The sequence below is a fragment of the Carcharhinus amblyrhynchos genome, chromosome 18 (genome assembly GCF_965287045.1).
Source record: "Carcharhinus amblyrhynchos chromosome 18, sCarAmb.v2.hapA, whole genome shotgun sequence".
NCBI lineage: Eukaryota > Metazoa > Chordata > Chondrichthyes > Carcharhiniformes > Carcharhinidae > Carcharhinus > Carcharhinus amblyrhynchos.
Genome location: NC_137341.1, coordinates 11,929,936 through 11,949,780, shown reverse-complemented (window position 1 = coordinate 11,949,780; position 19,845 = coordinate 11,929,936). Strand labels below are relative to the sequence as shown.

The following is a 19,845-nucleotide window of genomic DNA, read 5'->3' as shown; positions in this document are numbered from 1 at the left end:
GTCTTTGATTTGAATGAATCTGGATCACAGCTGACTTGTGATCTGGAGAAATTACGTCAAGCATTGCCAGGTCCTGCTCTCCTCTATCCATGTATCTCCCTATCCTGCAATGCAAAGATAACTCCATGATTGTCTCCTTAAACCCCTGCCTTCCATCGAAGCAATGTATGAGGCTCTCATGGATTGCTTTGTCAAAAAATCAAGACCATCTGTTCAGTTGTCTCTGTTGTAACCTAGGTTTCCCTTGCCTTGAACTAGCAGCTTTCTCGCCAATCTCCACCTGTTTGCTGACATGGTAAATGCTTGCCTCACCATGGGTACTGCTTCCCCATTCCACTTTCAAATCTGTTGGCAACATCCTCCTCTGAAAACCAACCCTTCATACTAAAGTCCCAAAAAAAGTACTGCCTCATTTCGAGTCCCTCTCCCTCTAAACTCCTTACACATATTGTAAATCTGTGCCCCTTCTTCTCATAGCTCCATTTAGAAACCTCTCCAAGAATGTTTCTGCCCTTACCATGGCACTGCCAATCCTATTCGAAGTCTCAGATGGTATCCTATGTGACTGTGATATGATGCACTCTCGATCCTTATCCTTGTTGGTCCATCTATGTGTGGTCTTCAACATACCAGGCCACTCTGCCCATATGAGAGAGCCTGTCCATATTTTGTTATCCAGTTAAATTGAATCACCTATAACAGCTTCCCAGTCTGCTCAGGCAGTGTTGTGGAATGAGTCAAAATACCCACCAGTTAAACACTGGAAAAATTTAATTCATTGTCTTTGGTCCCCATGACCCTCAATATCCATCCCACTATTTTCATCCATGCCCATCCATCTGCATCAGGTTCCTTAAGTACCCGGTTTGGTCCCAAGACTTTTGTTCCGATATTCTTTCCACCATCAACTGTCTGTGTCCTTGCCTCAGTCCGTCTGTTGCTAAAACCCTCATCTCTGCTTTTATCACTTCCTGACTTGACTCTTGTAATACTTCACTGGCTGACTTATCCTCCAGAAACTCAACATTACCCAGCAGTCTACTAACCATATCCTGAACTGCAGCAATGTTGGTTTACTTCAACCATTTCATTCTATTTACTGAGTGGCATTGACTGAGGCAGATTTCACATTCCATTCAAATCTGTCATCCTTGGAAATATGTGAAGTTTTCCTTTTTTTATTAGTTTCATATTTCTATTTTACGAAATTAAAATCCTCAGGATTGTTTTGCCTGGTTGGAAAGATTGAACAAAAGCAGGGAGGTGTCAAAGGAGAGGAGCAATGGAAGGACCCTTTGATAGTATAATGAGATCTGAAGTAGCAGATCATTTTCAAAGGAAAACTTATTCTGGGAAGTGTTCCTTTGGTCAGCTGGCATTCTTGGATGAGCAGGTGGCACTTGACATGTGTGCACTTGTTTTTATAAACAAGCCATTTCTCATCTCTCCTCGAGATTTTGGTTGCTTTTGCCTGTAATTTTCAAGTGGAGTCAGGCGTGCACTTCGATTGCAAACATCTCCACACTATTCTTCCATGAGGGGTGTTGTAGCCAAGTTTGTTTCTCTATATTTGGCATTAACACGCTTGCAGCTAGTGCTGGCTGCTAACTACAATTGGGACAGGAAATTCAGAGTCAGGTGTAGTAGCGTACTGCTGCTGTGATCTAAAGCTAACCCAACATAACAAGGCTGTGATTCAGCACCCTACCGATTCTATGGTGGGTGGCACAGTGGTTAGCACTACTGCCTCACAGCGCCAGAGACACGGGGATGACTGTTTGTGTGGAGTTTGCCCATTCTCCTTGTGCCTGCATGGGTTTCCTCCTCGTTCTTCAGTTTTCTCACATTGTGGGTTAGGTTGATTGGCCATGATAAATTGCCCCTTAGTGCCAGGGAATTAGCAGGGTAAATACATGGGGTTATGGGGATAGGGTCTCCGAATGGGATTGTTATCAATGCAGGCTTGATGGGCCGAAAGGCCGCCTCCTGCACTGTAGGGATTCTATGAACTAGCAACTGGATTAATCCACAGAATCAGTGTTTCACCAATATCCTTGTCTTGTCCCAGGGTTAAGTAATGTTCCCCCTCAAAAATGCAGCGGCAACTATTGTTGATGTGACTTGTGTTGCTTTGCAGCTTGTGACACATATATTTGATTGGCAGTTGCTGTCTATGTAATCTGTTTTTGTGGGCTATTCACTGCTGCCAGCCTTCAGAGAGATTTTAGAGTAGTCCCTATGGAGAGCTGTAATCCTAACTTTAGATTTGCATTGCTAGATTTTATGTAATCAATAACATTTTACATCTGTGTGAATATTGTGCAAAGCACACATACATGAAAAAAGTGTGAGAATATATGTTGAATGGCAAATCTCATTTAATACCCCATTTTGTCTGGCTTCAAGCTGAAGTAAAGCTGCAGAGACTTGTTTGTTCGCCATTTTTAAACTAATAAGCATGGAATAGAATTAGTCCTGAAAAGCTCACTCAATCTTTAGGTTTGGCATACAGTAACTAAATTCTGTCACTCACATTGGTCTCTGCCCCCTGAAAGTAATGAGCGTGTGAGAAGACTGTAACACAGTGTGCTGCCTCAGACAGCCCTGCATTCACAAGCACAGTCGTGTTTTGTTTTCAACACGGGGAAGAAAGACTGGGGATAAAACCTTCCCCCTACATCCATGGGGAGGTCATAAGCTGCTTTCAAGGGTGATTTTTGTCGGTTTTGGCTCTGGTCCATCAAGACTTACGTCGCCTTGTGTTGTCGATTGCAATTCCACCCGTCTACCCCACCTGCTCTAATGGCTAGTTTACTCTGTAGCTGCAGCTGGTTACATATGACCCATGTGAGCAGAGCTGCTGGCATAAAGCCAGTGCAGAAGGCAGCAATTGCTTTTGTAAGCATTTACATTCTCTTCGGTAAAACAAGCACTTGGCGTATTACTTTTCTTCACAAAATTTAAATAGCACCTTGTTCAAACAAATTGAACTGTATATGGCACTTCGAAGGACTATTGCTATCTTGGTTCCTTGAACCATTTCCTTAGCATTCTTATTCAGTGCTGTGACGGAGGCAGAGAACGGGACAAACAACCCACCCTCCCCCACTGAAAAATTGCTTTTCATCATCTACAGCCTCTTTTCTTCCCACCAGGATGTCCCTTAATTGTGGCATAAATCTTGTCACGAGCAATCCTGCAGTTTGCATTCTGGCCCTTTGTGATCCAGAATTGTGATCCAGGCTACTGAGTCCAAATCAAAAAAATAAAGGAGGCTAATGTTTTGCAATATCTCAATTGGCAAATGCAATGTTGCTAATTGAATATCTGGCCCCATGAGGCATTAGTCGTTTTTTCAAATGGTAAAATTTTAGTTTTACTTGAGTTTGCATGTAGAGCGTCTCGCACCTGATTTATTGACACAAATAGGCTTTTAACTGGCACTCTGATCATAAAGATTGTTTCTCTGGTGGCAGAATGTTTCATCAAAAGAAGAAAAACAGCAGTGGCAAAAAACTGGCCAGAAGACTGTGTCCTGTTTTGCTTGAGCTGTCTTTGGAAGGTTTTAATGGAATCTATCTGGGACATAGCTACACTCAATTTGGCTGCAAAAGTAATTTTTACATGCGAGAACATGCACAAGTGCACTTTTTTATTTGAAATTTTCTTGTTAATTTGACAAAACGGCGCATGCACTGTTACAAGAAGAAAAAAGTGGATGCTAGTCAGAAAGAATGAAGAATTATAGAAGCAATTTGGCCCATTATGTCTGTGCCAAGTCTAGGAGCAGGATGAACTGTGCCTAAACAACCCAGCCAGACAAGAACAATTTTCTCTCCATTGTATTGATGTGTGTGCACACTCAAAAGTGCACACTGTCCTGTTTCCTGAATAGTTATTCCAAAGGCCTTTCGCAGTGAGTGCATACTTCTGTGTTCATTTAGGACATTAAATTCTGATGCCAATTGGGCATTTTCACTGCATCAAAGGCAGTATGTGAAACTTAAGCCAGAGTATAGATCCTTTTATGCTCTGGACATATTACAATTAAAAAATGAACAGAGATTTTCGAGATTTTTCATGTTGGCAGAGGGGGTGTTCAAATACAGCTTCCAGAAGTGCTGAATAATGTGTTTAACTAGTTGGCTTTCCATTTAACTTTTTTTTACTCCAGTCAATTCCACGATGATCCGGGACGTGAATGAGACGATGCACATCAAACGCCACTATCTGGATCTCCTTTAAGATCCTCATTCAAATAAACCCCTTTGAACAAGTTCGACATTGATAGCTGTCAAAAGTTCCAAGAAGCTAAAATTGAAACAAGAGACAGTTGCCCTGTTGTGGCTGTGTTGAGTTTTTCTGCTTCAGATTTCTCTCTGGAATTCAGTAACAGTTTGAGGTGACAAAAACTAGTTCTATCATCAATTAACTTCTGTTCACAATGCAGCTTGGCTCAGATGGTGACCTTTCAATGAGAAGTCAGGTGCCCATGTATCACTCCAGAACATTATCCAGATTGACAGCTTGGTGCATTACTGACTGACTGCTGCATTCTCATTGCTGTCCTTGAGTCAATAAACTGAGGCCCCATCACTCGATCAGCCTTTTTTCATTGGTTTAGGTAGGTATTGCAAATCCCGTGTCATTGCTTGAAGAGAAGTTGGGGCATACTTCCATTAGTGATTAATGCACCTCTCTCCATCAGCGTACCTCTGAGTTCAGTTGATGGAATCCCTGTGTGCAAAATTCCTGCCATGTTTGTTAACAGAATAGTTACTGTGCTTAAAAAATATAAGGCATATTTAGCCAGTTTAAAAGTAAAAACAAAAGACTTGCCTTTACAGAGCACTTCACAGCCTTGAAACATCCTAAAATGCTTTATAGCAATTGAAGTCCTGTTGGAGTGTTGTCACTGTTGTAGGAAAGGCAGTAGCCAGTTTGTGCACAGCAAGGTGCCACAAAGAGTAATGGCCAGAGATACGCTGCCCCTTGTCAAAATAGTGCTGTGAGATTTTTTTATTACTCCCACCTGAGAGAGTGGACCAAACCTTTGGTTAAGGTAGTGATATGGCATTCTGTAAATATAAGGATTTTTTTATTTGCTAGTAACAGAATAATTGTTAAATGTATAATTTGATGGCCATGTGCTACAACTTTTGACAGCTAAATATGTAGAACTTGTTCAGAGGTTTATTTGAATGAGATCCGAAAAGAGGTTTGGGTAGTACTGCTGGGTATGTATTGTCTCTTCCATGTTCTGCATCTATGTCTGATAAAGACTGCACCTATTTCTTGGTATGTAGCTATGATTAATGCCTGTTGCTGCATTCATGTCCTTATATGGATGTTTATAATGTTGTATTCCCTTTATGACTGAGATTAAGCAAATAGCAATGTTTCAAAACACAAGTTGTGTTTTAAAGAATTGCACAGGTACCCCTTCCTAAGTCCACAGAGCATACAGCAATGCCCTTTCCTTCATAAAGTCCTCAGCTGGTGAGCTAAGTTTTTTCCAGTCTGGCTGAATATGAAACCCAAATTATTCACACAATTTTGAAGTATAGGTGTTGTAGCTCATTGTGGTTCCTACGCTCAGTGAAAGGTCACAGAACTCATGCCTGAGGCTGGAACTGCCTCACGCTGATACTGTGGGTTATTTTTAGCACCTGTATATAAAGTGCATTCAGTCCTACCCCAGCTGCCATACCGGTTTAGCTCACTGACTGTGCTAGCTGCCTTCTCCCTTAACACGGCAAACATCAGTTTGACTGTAAAAAAAAATCTTAACTTCAACAGCAACTAGAATTGACGTTTAAATTTTACAAGTGTTGTCTCAATCCATAGTCAGTCACTGACTGGGACTAGATTACTCATTTTTAGCAGTTTTATTGAAGACTGTTAAATCAGTGCTGTTCTCTGAAATAGGATGTTTGCCTGACTGCAGGTCACTGTTTTATTTATATGTGAACTTTTCTTCATCTTACATCACGAGAGGAGTTTTAATTCTCAAAAGCTGCTGTCCTGATGCAATGTTTGACCTTTCAACCTGCTCAGTGAAGAACTATATTTGATTGCTGCAAATGCAGATAGTTGTATCGAACCACCTCCCTGAACTGCTGTAGTCCTTGCATCGGTGCACCCATTGTGCTGTTAGGGAGGGAGTTTGGTTTGATCCAGTGATGGTGAAGGAATGGCAATATATTTCCAAGTCCGCATGGTGTACAATTTGTTGGGGTACTTGTTCAGAATGGTTATCCAGGGTTTCATTCCAAATTGAACATCCTGAGGGCTAACAATGACCAGAAACTGAACTGGACCAGCCATATAAAAAAAGGTGGGCTGCATGAACATGTTAGACCAGGGGCCCTGCACCAAATAATTCATCTTCTGACTCCTCAATGCTTCCACCATCTACAAGGCACAAAGCAGTGTGATGGAATACTCCCCACTTGGCTGGATGAGTGCAGCTCCAATGATACTTGAAGCTGGAAATCATCCGTTGGCACCCCATTCAGAATTATTTACTCCCTCCAGCACCAACACACAGTGGCAGCAGTGTGTACTATCTACAAAATGCAGTAACTTGCCAGCACTCCTGTGACAAGACCTTCCAAATCCCACACCATGACCATAGTAGGACAAGGGTGGTTGACACACAGGACACAACCTGAAAGTTGCATTCCAAGCCCCACACCCTCCTGACTAGGAAAATATTATCAACATTCCTTCACTGTCGCTGGGTCAAAGTCCTCCTAACAGTACGTGGGTGTGCCTACACCACGTGGACTGCAGCAGTTAAAGAAGATCTGTGACATCATGTGCAGTGGAATGCTGATTGAAACTGTTTGTGTAGCCTGGCACATGAAGAATTGCACTTGGGCAAGGTGCCAGGGGAGCCCCCCACAAAACTGTGCCTTCAAATGAGGAAAGAGCTCTTTTGGAATAAGAGGAAATAAGCAAAAACACAAACCTTAAATGTTACCTTGAGGATTTGTTTTTTCCCATTCATTCATGAGCGTGGCTGGCTGGCTGGCCAGCATTTACAGTCATAGAGGTTTACAGCATGGAAACAGGCCCTTCGGCCCAACTTGTCCATGCCACCATTTTTTTTTCCAAACCCTGAAGCTGATTCCAGTTGCCCGCATTTGGCCCATATTCCTCTATACCCATCTTATCCATGTAATTATCTAAATGCGTTTTAAAAGATAAAATTGTACCCGCCTCTACTACTACCTCTGGCAGCTTGTTCTAGACACTCACCACCCTCCTGTGTGAAAAGAACACCCCTCTGGATGCTTTTGTATCTCTCCCCTCTCACTTAAACCTATGCCCTCTAGTTTTAGACTGCCCTACTTTTGGGAAAAGGTATTGACTATCTACCTTATCTATGCCCCTCATTATTTTATAGACCTGTATAGGTCACCCCTCAGCCTACTATGCTCCAGAGAAAAGAATCCCAGTCTATCCAGCCTCTCCTTATAACTCAAACCATTGAGTCCCAATGGCATCCTAGTAAATCTTTTCTGCACTCTTTCTAGTTTAATACCCTTCCTATAATAGGGTGACCAGAAGTTTCAGTATTACAAGTGTGACCTTACCAATGTCTTGTACAACTTCAACAAGACGTCCCAACTCCTGTATTCAATGTTCTGACTGATGAAACCAAGCATGCTGGATGCTTTCTTTGCTACTCTGTACCATTTATTCACCAATTACTGTCCATCCCTAGTTGCCCAAGGACAGTTGGGAGTTAGCCACCCTTGCTATGGGGCTGGAGTCACATAAAGGCTAGACTGGGTAAGGACGGCAGATTTCCTTCCCTAAAGGGCATTAGTGAACCAGGACAGTTGACAATGATTTTGTGGTCATCAGTAGATTCTTAATTCCAGACTTTATTTATTGAATTCAAATTCTACTGTGTGCCATGGCGATCCCTGCCTCCATTTTCACTCTCCTCAATGAATACATACCATGTATGCATAGTGGTATTATCACTAGACTATTAATCCAAAACTCAACTAATGTTCTGGGAAACCAAATTCGAATCCAGCCTCTTCCTGGCCATGGCTGGATTTGAACTCAGTTCCCCAGAACATTCGTTGAGTTTTTGGATTAATAGCCTAGTGATAATACCACTATGCATACATGGTATGTATTCATTGAGGAGAGTGAAAATGGAGGCAGAGATCTCTAGAAAATTGAATATTTTTATTGTTGTGCTGTTCAGATGACAAGTTTTGTCATCTTAAAGCAGCACAGTAGTTAGTGCTGCTGCCACAGTGCCAGAGACCCGGGTTGGATTTTCAACTTGGGTCACTGTCTCTTGGAGTTTGCATGTTTTCCCCTGTGCCTGCATGGGTTTCCTCCGGCGGCTCCGGTTTCCTCCCGCAATACAAAAAACGTGCTGGTTAGGAGCGTTGGCCAGGCTAAATTATCCCGCGAATAGGTGCTGGAGTGTGGTGACTAGGGGATTTTCACACTAACTTCATTGCAGTGTTAATGAAAGCCTACCTGTGACTAATAAATAAATGAACATTAAATATAAATAAACTTTGGCATGGCATTTTGAGTTTGAAGTTTGAATAAACAGGATAGTTAATGTATTTAGTGAATGTTTTAGTTCATTGTATTTTTTACTCAGACAAATTGTTCGAGTGAAATATTAAGCAAGCTAATTTCGAAATATAAGCCTCCTAGCTGCAGTCGGAGAAATCATTTTTCTGTTTAACTACGCCCTTTCCTGGCAGGATGACCAGAAAGCTGCATTGCAGTGGTGCATACAGGATATTTGACTTCAGTAAAGGTGCTCAGCGAAAGATTAGAGAAAATCTGCCCTCTTTCCACCCACCTTAACTAATCTAAATGTTTGATTTTGTTTTTAAAAATGCTGTATTTTAATTTAAATGCTGGAGATGGCAGCGGCCTCTTTTGTTTAGCTGAAGCATTGTGTATCAGAAATGTGAATCATCTTTCACCACTAGGGTTTGCTCAGTCACTGCTGAAAAGCACTTGCAGGCGTGGCTTTGCAAGCAGCTTTTAGGCAACATGCACTTAATCTTTTTTGTTCCCAGTTTTAATTATTATTCTGCTGAATCTATTTTCAGGCTGAATGCTTCTACAATTCAGCAAGCCAGGATTTTTTAAAAAATAGTCACCGTATCCTTAAGCAAATGACCTCGCCAAAGATTTAATTCACTAACAGAATTATTCACCAACAGAAATATATTTTACACAGCATACTTTCTGCCAAGGCTTTAGTGATATGAGAGCAATCACTGGTTCCTTACTGTGCCACTAAGTACATACTTTGAGTGGTGCACAGATGATTGGTAATAAATTTTGCAGAAATGCATGTCAGGATGTTTGCACTAACATTGCTAGTAGGATCTGGCAGCTGTAAAATAATGTGCAAATTCCTGAGGCTTGTTTGGGATTGGAGGAGAAAGAACCTTGAGACATCTATTAATTCTCATATTTCTTTTTAATTAACTACAACCACCATGTCCCCCAAAGTATTACAGATTTTAATTAATATGAATGCAAAGCCTTGTTAGCACGTTTAACATTATCAGCAGAATATAGTTTGCACGCCGCTCAAAATATGGAATAATAAGAAAGACTGGGCAAACTAAAAGATTGTACAATTTGTTTATTTAGCAATACATCACTAATGCAGTAAGGTGCTGGTTACTGATGAATATATTAAACTCAGCAGCCTGATAATCAAGGAGTTCTGCTGTGCATTGAAGTTAATTTGTAACCAACCTTTGTTATCTCTCTTTGATCAGTCTGAATTAATTGGGCTATCTAATGGTTAAAAGCCACTAAATGGAGAACAGTTCAGCAAGTTAAAATGGAGCTAAACCAGAGAAGCCAGGAAAGACCTCGGTTCCAGCTGAGTAGGACAACAGTAGTGATAGAGTGCTCCAATTAACCTCAGCAACCCTCAGCTAGAGTGGGCAGGAAGTAAGAGTCCATCCTCTCCAGTTGCTATCCAATCTGCCCTGTTAGCATGTGTTAATGTTGATTATGTGCCAAATGATCATTGGTTGTGGTGCTGTCACGCCGTTGAATAGGTTGCTGATGGTTACATTGAAATTGAGAGAAATAGAACTCTTTGCTGAAGCAACTCAATACACTTTGCTCATCTCTTCCTAGAGCTCTTTGTATTTATCTGTGCTCCAAGTCCCTTTTTCTGAATCTAAATTCTGAAAAAAAAATCCTGCCCTCTCCTTGCTCTTCATAACAATTTAACATTGATATCCACTTATTGCTAACTCATCCAGAGGATATAGTCGCTCTCTATTCATGTTATCAAAAAATTTCATGACTTTAAAAACATCTTTTTAAATCTATTTCGTTATTTTGGCCATCATAATAATCTCTGTATCTCCTCCTCCATCTCCATCTCCCCTCCCACACGCAGACAAATCGCGCGCGTGCATGCACACGCACGCACACACACACGCGCACACACATACATATTTCTCTGTCCCTCCCTCTTAATTTTGGGCAGTTCAGATGTACAAGCATAGTTCGAGAGACAGAAGTTCAGCCGCCCTGATGGGGAAGGTTAGCAGCAAGCGATAGAAGGATTTTTAGCCAGTGCTGAAGAAGCAATTACAGGTTCAGAAATAGAGGGAGGAGGAATGGCAAGGAAGAAATAAATTAATGTAAGCACCTTCATATTCCCAAAATATCCATTGCACTGGACAATTAATTACTTTTGAAATGTAAAATCATAATGTAGCCAAACAAGATACTGATTTTGAACACAGCAAATTTTCACATTTACATTGAGGTGTATGACCTGAATTATTTCGGAGGTGTTGGATGAGGGATAAATGTTGACCTGGACAACTTCAAGACCTTCCATTAGCTGCCACAGGAGCCTGGGTTTAACATCTCAGTCAAAAGATGACACCATCAACAATGGAACACGCTAGTGTCCTGCTATTTGTTTAAATTATAGATTAGGACCTGAACCCACAATCTTCTGACCCAAATGTGTGTGTGTGCCAGCACTGAGCCAAGCTTATAGTACAAGATGAGATCAGACAAATGTATTTTGACAATGTGGAGAGGAGTTATAGCCACAGATGAGAACCGAATTTATTGTGGTTGTTTATGGCTGAAATTAAATTTTCACATGAATGAAGCTTCCAAAATTTGAATATAAAATTGGTTTACTCCCAAATAAATTGAATCTGTTAACCCAGCCTTCGACTGCCCGACAAATGTCAGTTGGTGTACTTGGGACTATAGTATGCAGTGAAACGATGCCTTCAGGTGAAAAAGGGAACAAAATTACCAGCTCTGAGTGGTAATTTTCCTGAAATAAGGGATTCCAGTCTCATAGCTGGCAGAAAATAATTCTAATTTCCAAAAATGCGCAATTTTATCAGAATTTCAGAAACACTTCACCTCAAATCCTGAGTGGTCAGAAATATCAGTCTTTTGACAAGTTTATATTTGACATTTAAAAAGACTGTTCTGACTTGCTTCACTTGTTAAATATTAATATGCTAGCTTATATTTATTTGAGGATCATTATCAGAAAAAGATGCATATTGTACAAAGAATATGATTTCATTATCATCCTTCACTAAGATTTGGAGTTTCTTGGTTAAGGTAGTTTCGACCTTTTAAAATTTTCCTCTCATATAAAAAAATCCACCGCTCCCCCCCCCCCCCCCCCCCCGCAAAAAAAAAGCAATTGGCCATTATTCATTGGCACACTTTCACAATAAGTGCTGGCAGGCTGTTTGCCTCAGGGAGCTTGATCCCATATGCACTATTCCAGCAGCATTCACAGGATGGTGATTAGGAGCAGCAATCCTGGCTGGTTTTCTCCCCCTCCCCAATAAACCCCAGCACTGTAATTCAAGTTCATCTCTGCACGTCTGAATATCAACAGTTTTGACTTGGATTTTAAAAATCCATGATGATTATGCTTGAGGGCAGTATACATGCATGTAATTGTGCATGCCCCTATTTACTGCTCTGTGTTCTGCAAAGCCTGTGTCTGTTCAGTGATGGAACGCTTGGCAAAGATCCAGTGAATCTAAAACCAGCTAGACCAGTTGACTGATTTCTTCACCAAATTTGAGTTAGTATAAGAGGCATATGTCGAGGACCTAACCTGATCATTGCATTATTTACAAAGCATCATCAAAGTTTATACTTCCTGTCAATGCTGACATCAAAGACAAACATTTATGCATCGCACTTGCCACGCCTTCTTCCAGATAACAGTATTCCTATTAACTGTGCCTATTATATGCAAACTTGAATGTAATCAGTCACTGAACTACGGTTGCATTAAATCTGTGAAACATTTTCCACTGGGACAAGGTTTTTCTTTATAACCAGCAAGGTCATTTGTGTTTGTTACTCTGACACCCAGTATACAAAGTAAACCAAAGCTGAATTTAGTCGATGCAATTGGTCTCAAATGATAATATTTATTAAACACTTTAAAAGACAACCAGCAAACTCAGTCAGTTATTTATAACCTTTACGGACCCTAACTCACAGCCGCTTCTCCTTTCCTGTCAGTGTGCCTTGATCACATCAACTCTGGACAGACTGAGAATTATGTTTCAGTTCTGCCCCCCCCCCCCCCCCCCCCCCCTTCATTAAGATGAGGAATCTAACAGAATGGATCTCTCTTCACTTTTTTTTGTCAGCACTAGGCACTGCCAAGTCAACATAGCTCCCTTCACTCTGACACAATAATATGGCTGAGTGCCCATGAGCACCCCACACAGCACATGGGTGATATTTCTTCCATTTCTCACACCAGGCATCTGTTCTGAGTAAGGCTGCTAATTGATGCCAAATTAAGTATTTATTCTACCTTGATAAATTGCTGCAGGGTGGTGAAAATAGAATAGGTAAAGAATATTACGTAGAAATATGAAGGATCAGAAAATGTTACTGAGACGCCCCCCACCCCCACCAGCCCACAAGATTCCAAGTTATTCCCCCCATGATTTATATCTGATCGTCCAAAGGACAGATTAATTCAACAGTATTGCACAATGTGAACTGGGTGTGGTTTTATGCATTGGTTTAAGTGTACCTCAGGAGAAAATAATGTATTCGCCACATCACTATGTTGTAGAGGGTTGCCGTCTTTCAGTGGAGGTGTAAAGCCAGACCTCCGCCACTTCTTTGGCGGGACAAAGAATAGATCCTGTGGCAAAAACAGAACATGCTGGGAAATCTCAGCAGGTTTAACAGCATCTGTGCAGAGAAAATAGAGCCAAAGTTTCGAGTCTAGATGACCGTTCGTCAGAACCCATGACACTTTTTGGAGAAGATAAGTAGGTAGATTTATGTTTGTGCTGAGAATCAGAAGTTTTGTGAACACTTGATAAAAATGAAGCAGAACTGTCCACGTAGCTTAAATGCATCCCATGATGTCATGTGAGTTGCAAGTATCAAAGAAAGAGCTTGAATTTATCTAATGCCTTGGTTATCCTCAAAATCCCAAAGCCTTCAAATTACATGTCAAGTCAAGTCACTGCTTTGTTGGCGAATGTAAGGTTTCTGTAAACGGGAAATTATGTGAATAACCACACAATCTGTTTAATAGTCAAGGATGAATGTTGATCAGGATGAGGGTGAGAAATCTGGAGCACCACCCCCAAACATTGAGGCAAGGGTCATTTGATTAGAACTGAAGTTAACATACTTTGTTCAGCAAGAGTAGTAAGGATTCCAGAATCAAGGTGGCGAAATGGAATTAAATATAGATCAGCCAAAATCTAATTGAAAGGTGGAGAACTAAACATCTCTGTTCTTATATCCTTGTGGCTGAGGGAACTCTTCTGTTCACATCGTGCCGTGGAATCTTTTTAATTTGTCTGGACAGTTTTAACATCATATCTGAATGACGACATTTCGAACAATCAACACTTCCTTGATATAAGAACATAAGAACATAAGAAATAGGAGCAGGAGTAGGCCATCTAGCCCTTCGAGCCTGCCCCGCCATTCAATAAGGTCATGGCTGATCTGTTGTGGCTCAGTTCCACTTTCCCGCCCTCTCCCCATAACCCTTAATCCCCTCTCTTATCAAGAACCCATCAACCCGCTTCTTAAAAATATTTAGCGAGGCAGCCTCCACCACTTCAACGGGCAGAGAATTCCAGAGATTCACCACCCTTTGAGTGAAGAAGTTCCTCCTCAACTCCGTTCTAAACCGCCTCCCCTTTATCTTGAGGCTGTGCCCCCTAGTCCTACTGTCTTTTTTGAGCGGGAAGAGTCTCTCCACCTCTATCCTATCCATCCCATTCATCATCTTATACGTCTCAATGAGATCTCCCCTCATTCTTCTAAACTCTAACGAGTACAAGCCTAGTTTATTTAGCCTCTCCTCATAGCTCAATCCCCTCAACTCCGGTATCAGCCTAGTAAACCTCCTCTGCACTCCCTCCAGGGCCAAAATATCCTTGCGCAGGTGCGGCGCCCAAAACTGCACACAGTACTCCAGCTGCGGCCTCACCAATGCCCTATACAGCTGCAGCAAGACCTCCCTACTTTTATATTCAATCCCCCTCGCTATGAAGGCCAGCATCCCATTCGCCTTCCTGACCACCTGCTGCACCTGCAAGCTGGGTTTTTGCGACTCATGCACAAGGACCCCGAGGTCCCTCTGCACCGTCGCCTGCTGCAGTTTTTCGCCACGTAAGTAATAGCCCTTCCTACCATTCTTCCTACCAAAGTGGACCACCTCACACTTGCCAACATTAAATTCCATTTGCCATTTCCTGGCCCATTCGCCCAGCCTATCTAGATCCTTCTGCAGACTCTCCACACCCTCCGCACAATTTGCCTTTCCCCCAATCTTGGTGTCATCAGCAAATTTCGACACCCTGCACTCGGTTCCCTCCTCCAGATCATCTATATAAATGGTAAATAGCTGAGGCCCCAGCACCGACCCCTGGGGCACCCCACTGATTAAGTTACAAGCTGAAGTCTGAAAATGACTTCAATTCAGCCTTCACACTACCCAGTGAGACTACTATTAACTTTTTGATTGGAGTTCCTCCAGTTGTAATTAATTTTCAGCATTCTGATTTTCAGCCAATAATAAGTTTTTGTTAAAAATAGCCTTCCTGAACCTCCACCTCAAAATTCAAACTGGACAGAATAGCAGAGACAAAATGCAAGCTTAAATTGACCTCAGTTTTTGTGTGTGTGCATTCCTGAAATAGAGAGCTGCTGCATGTCTACTTAAAGATTCTCTGGTGAGCCATATAGCAGGCCACAAATGCACTTTACAGACTTAGATGCACAATATATCTCTCTGTTTTAGATGCGAAGCTTCAGGAATGATGTTTATTTGTCTTTAAATTATTTTTGCAATTTACGGCATAATAGGTCATGCCCTTGCTTGGTGCATTTTCTTTCATTCGGTTTTGCTGATACATTATGCATGGTGTTTTTGAGGTCAACAGAAAGCTCTTGGAACATCCAACAGCACTGAGCTCAGTGACTAAGAGTGTCCGTTATCAATAGGGGTATGAGTGACAGATGTCCATTGGGAACAGCTTTAATTGTTCCTGACGACTGATTGAATTGAAGTGTTCAAGTACTGGTAACAAACATAAATGGAGGAAATATTTTGATTTTAATGATTTCAGTTTCTTAATATTTGCCTGCAGTTATCAAAATGCACAATGATTGTTATAAATTTCAAAAACTGTTAAAAAGAACAAATTCATGACAAGTACTACCCTCTCACATTTAGATCAGTCAGAACATGGCACCGAAGAGCAGGACTAGGCTACTTGTCCCTTCAAGTTTGCCCTGTCAATTGATAAGATTGTGGCTGATCTGATTGTGGCCTCAGCTCTTTGCTACCCCCTCCCCCCTCCTCCCCATAACCTCATCGATTCCTGATAGAAACAGGAGTCAATCTAACTCAACCGAGAGTCAATTCAGTGACCGCTGCTTAATGAGGAAGAGAATCCAAGTGACATCATTTCTTTGCATCTCCATCTTAGATGGAACACCCTTCATTAAACCATATCTCCATTTCTGGTTACCCACCCAAAGAGAGAAACATCCTGCTCGTGTCTACCCTATCAAACCCCCTCAGGATCGTATATGTTTCAATGAGATCCCTCATTCTTCTAAACTCCAAAGGATACAGGCCCAAACATTCAGCCCTCCTTCGCAAGATTAGCCCTCCCTCCCAGGAATGAGTTGAGTGACCCTTCTCTGTACTGCTTCCAACAGAATTATATATTTTTTGAAATAAGGTGAACAAAACTACACGAAGTGCTCCAGATGTGGTCTCAACAAGAATCTGTACAGCTGCAATAAAACTGACTTACACTTCACTGGAAGACAATGAACGTATTACTGCAAAGGGCAAGGTTCGTGCATTGGAGTAGAGAGACAGAGACGGGTCAATAGAAAATACATTTCAGCTTCAAATCATGCTAGCTGAATATTCAAACTCTATTTCCTCTACCCAAAAGCCCATACTTTTCACTGCCTCAGGCTGTTCCATTTCCCTGCCTCCCTCTAACACACTCCTTAAACCAACTTCTTTGGTCAGGCTTTTGCGCGCCCTTCCTCCAATCTCCCCATCCTTGGTTTGGTACGCATCTTCTGTGTGAAATACTTTGTGTTGTTTTCTACATTCAAGGTGATGCGTAAATATTGGGGGTTATTATGGGTCTGATGCCCTCTGTAAGCGAGCAGACTGTTGAAACTTGCATATGTGTAATGATTATGTAGGTGATAGAGCAGCGTACTATTAAAGCCTGTGTTGTATTGGAATAGTTTTGTCCAACCGTTTTGTGGGGAGGTGTCAGACTTCTGTTTTTTCTTGCTCAAGGGACTGATAACAAAACTTCAGAAAGATAAATTTTGGCACAGCATTGCACATGATTTTATTTTCCATTAGCTTGCACAAAAGTGAAATAGCATTAAAGCAATAAATTGTGTTTTTTTAAATAATTAATTAAAAAGACCATTAGAATGTGAGAAGCTAAGTGTATGTTTGTGTCCGACTCACTCCTAGTCTAAGTGTGCTCCCTCACACCCACTCCCACAGTCAGTGCGGGTAAGTATGTGTTGTTTTGAGAGTGAAAGTAGACCATTTTCACTCTTTGTGCTCGCTCAATCTCACATGCAATGAGTCTTTTCACGCTCCCCACCTACCCACCACAGGCTCCAATAGCACCCTCCATTCTCCCTCTGTTAAAATGTTTTACAGGTATTTGAAGTAAGTCCATTAACAGTTTCCAAGTTTGCTTTAAGAGATGCTAATATCATTCCCTTTTACAATCTGTTCGTATGTGCTTGTGTGTTAACAAAAAATAGTTTTCATCTGTAGACATTCCCTCCTGCACCTGAGGAAAGTAATGCTCAAAATGGCAGGCTTCAAACAGAAATAACGCAGTGTATCTCTATGAAATGCATTATATCATGTTGCTTCTTACTCGGGTGAATACAATTTATTGTCTCTCATGAATCATTTCCTCTTTTTCCAGGAAAGTTGCAGGAAGTGTCAGGTGTTGTGGAAGGACCATGTTGGACTATCGTGTGATCAGGTGGTTGAGAAAGATGAAATCAAATTCAGAACATCATTGTAAGTAGCTGACTTTATTTTGGACTCAAGTCCAGAAAAGATTTTATGGTCACATCTCAATTGAATATCTTGTTTTTTTTTGTGCAGTGGCACTACAGGAGCAGGTGAGAATTGACTGAAAATTTGCTTTCTTAAACCACTTATCATAGAACTCCTACAGTACACAAGAGGCCATTTGGCCCATCAAGTCTGCACTGGCTCTCAGACAGAGTATTATGAAGTTTTAAAAGTTCATTCATGTCACAAGTTGGCTGCAATGAAATCACTGTAAAAACAAAATTCCCCCACTCCCAACCTCTGGCACCTGTTCAGGTACGCTGAGGGAGAATTTAGCATGGCTAATCCATCTCATCTGCTCATCTTTTGGACTGTAGGAAGAAACCGGAGCATCCAGATGAAACCCACATAGAAACAGACAGAACGTGCAGATTCAGCATAGACAGTGATCCAAGCCAGGAATTGAACCCAGGTCCCTGGCATTGTGAGGCAGCATTGCTCACCACTGTGTCGTCATTACATTATCTGCCTCTGCCCAATTCCTGTAACTTCACACATTTTATCATGGCTAATCCATAACGTACACATCTTGGAGCAATTTAGCATGGCCAGCTCACCTAACACCATCTTTGCACAGTGGGAGCAAACCAGAGAACCCGGAGGAAACCCACGCTGACAGGGTAGAACATTTAGTCTCTGCACAGTCACTGAAGACTGGAATTGAACCCCAGCCCTTGCCATAGTGAGATAGCAGTGCTAATCACTGTGCCACCATCTTCTTTAATATATTTTCCATTTTGAAACATACATTTCTGACAGGCTGAAGATCTTTCAGCAGTTATCAAATTGAAGTTGAGAACACATAATTCAGAAAAAGAAACAACTCAGAGCAGAAAGAGAGATGCAGAAAGGAGTGAAAGAGAGTGATAGGAAGTATAGATTTGACAGGAGAAAGATCATGAGAAGATATGAACGAGACAGGAGAGACTCTTACAGGAGGTGGTAAGAGGCAGAATATCAATAGTCACAAACAGAAGAAATGGAGTAGAACAGAACCAGCTGAGGGACAGAGTTTAGATTGAATTGGACATGTTTTTGATTTGATTTATTATTGTCACATATATTAAAATACAGTGAAAAGTATTGTTTCTTGCATGCTACATATATAAAACGTAGTTCCTTGCAGTCTTGGGCAGAACAGGAGCCTACCAAGCTGTGATAGAACCAGAAAGAATGCTTTTTATGGTGCGTCTATAAAAGTTGGTGAGGGTTGCAGCTGACGTGTCAAATTTCCTTAGTCTTCTGAGAAAGCTAGAGGTGTTGGTGGACTTTCTTTAACTATAGTGTTGGCATGGGGCGACCAGGACGGGTTGTTGGTGATCTGGACACTTAAGAACTTGAAGCTCTCAACCCTTTCTACTTGTTCCTATTGATGTAGACAGGAGCATGTTCTCCTTCATGCTTCCTGAAGTCAATGACAATCTCCTTCGTTTTGTTAACATTGAGGGAGAGATTATTGTTGCTGCACCAGTTCACCAGATTCTCTATCTCATTCCTACACTCTGTCTCATCCTCGTTTGAGATCTGACCCACTTAAGGTGGTGTCATCAGCAAATTTGAAAATCGAATTGGAGGGGAATTTGGCCGCACAGTCATATGTGTATAAGGAGTATAGTAGGGGGCTGAGAACACAGCCTTGTGGGGCACAGGTGTTGAGGTTGATTGTGGAGGAGGTGTTGTTGCCTATCCTTACTGATTGCAGTCTGAGAGTGAGGAAGTTCAGGATCCAGCCGCAGAGGGAGGTGCTGAGGCCCAGGCCACGGAGTTTGGAGATGAGTTTCATGGGAATAATAGTGTTCAAGGCTGAGCTGTAGTCAATAATAGGAGCCTGACGTAGGTGTCTTTGTTATCTTGGTGTTCCAGAATTGAGTGTAGGGCCAGGGAGATGATGTCTGCTGTGGACCTGTTGCAGTGATAGACAAACTGTAGTGGATCCAGGTAGTCCTGTAATCCAGGTAGTGACAAGTATTCTTTGTCACGTAAACATGTGAGGCATGATTGTTTTTGGTGGAGTTGGTTTTCTTCATGCTTATTTGGAAAAATAAATGAATTTTTTGCTCCGAAATTTTAGGATATTACTTAAAATTCATTTCAGTAAAGTCACCCTGCAGTGAGAAACAGTGGCAGTACAAAAATACAACTTCACAGTGAGATGAATAAAACCATTGTAA

At 41.5% G+C, this 19,845-nt stretch overlaps 1 protein-coding gene across 1 annotated transcript in view; it reads left to right on the top strand.

The window, feature by feature from the left end:
• rnf216 (ring finger protein 216) overlaps positions 1-19,845 on the top strand; it is a 201,859-nt gene that overhangs the window by 129,457 nt on the left and 52,557 nt on the right. The window contains exon 14 of the mRNA XM_080206384.1: positions 17,520-17,617. Within this exon, the coding sequence (XP_080062510.1) occupies positions 17,520-17,617 (98 nt within the window). The remainder of the gene's footprint in view (positions 1-17,519; positions 17,618-19,845) is intronic.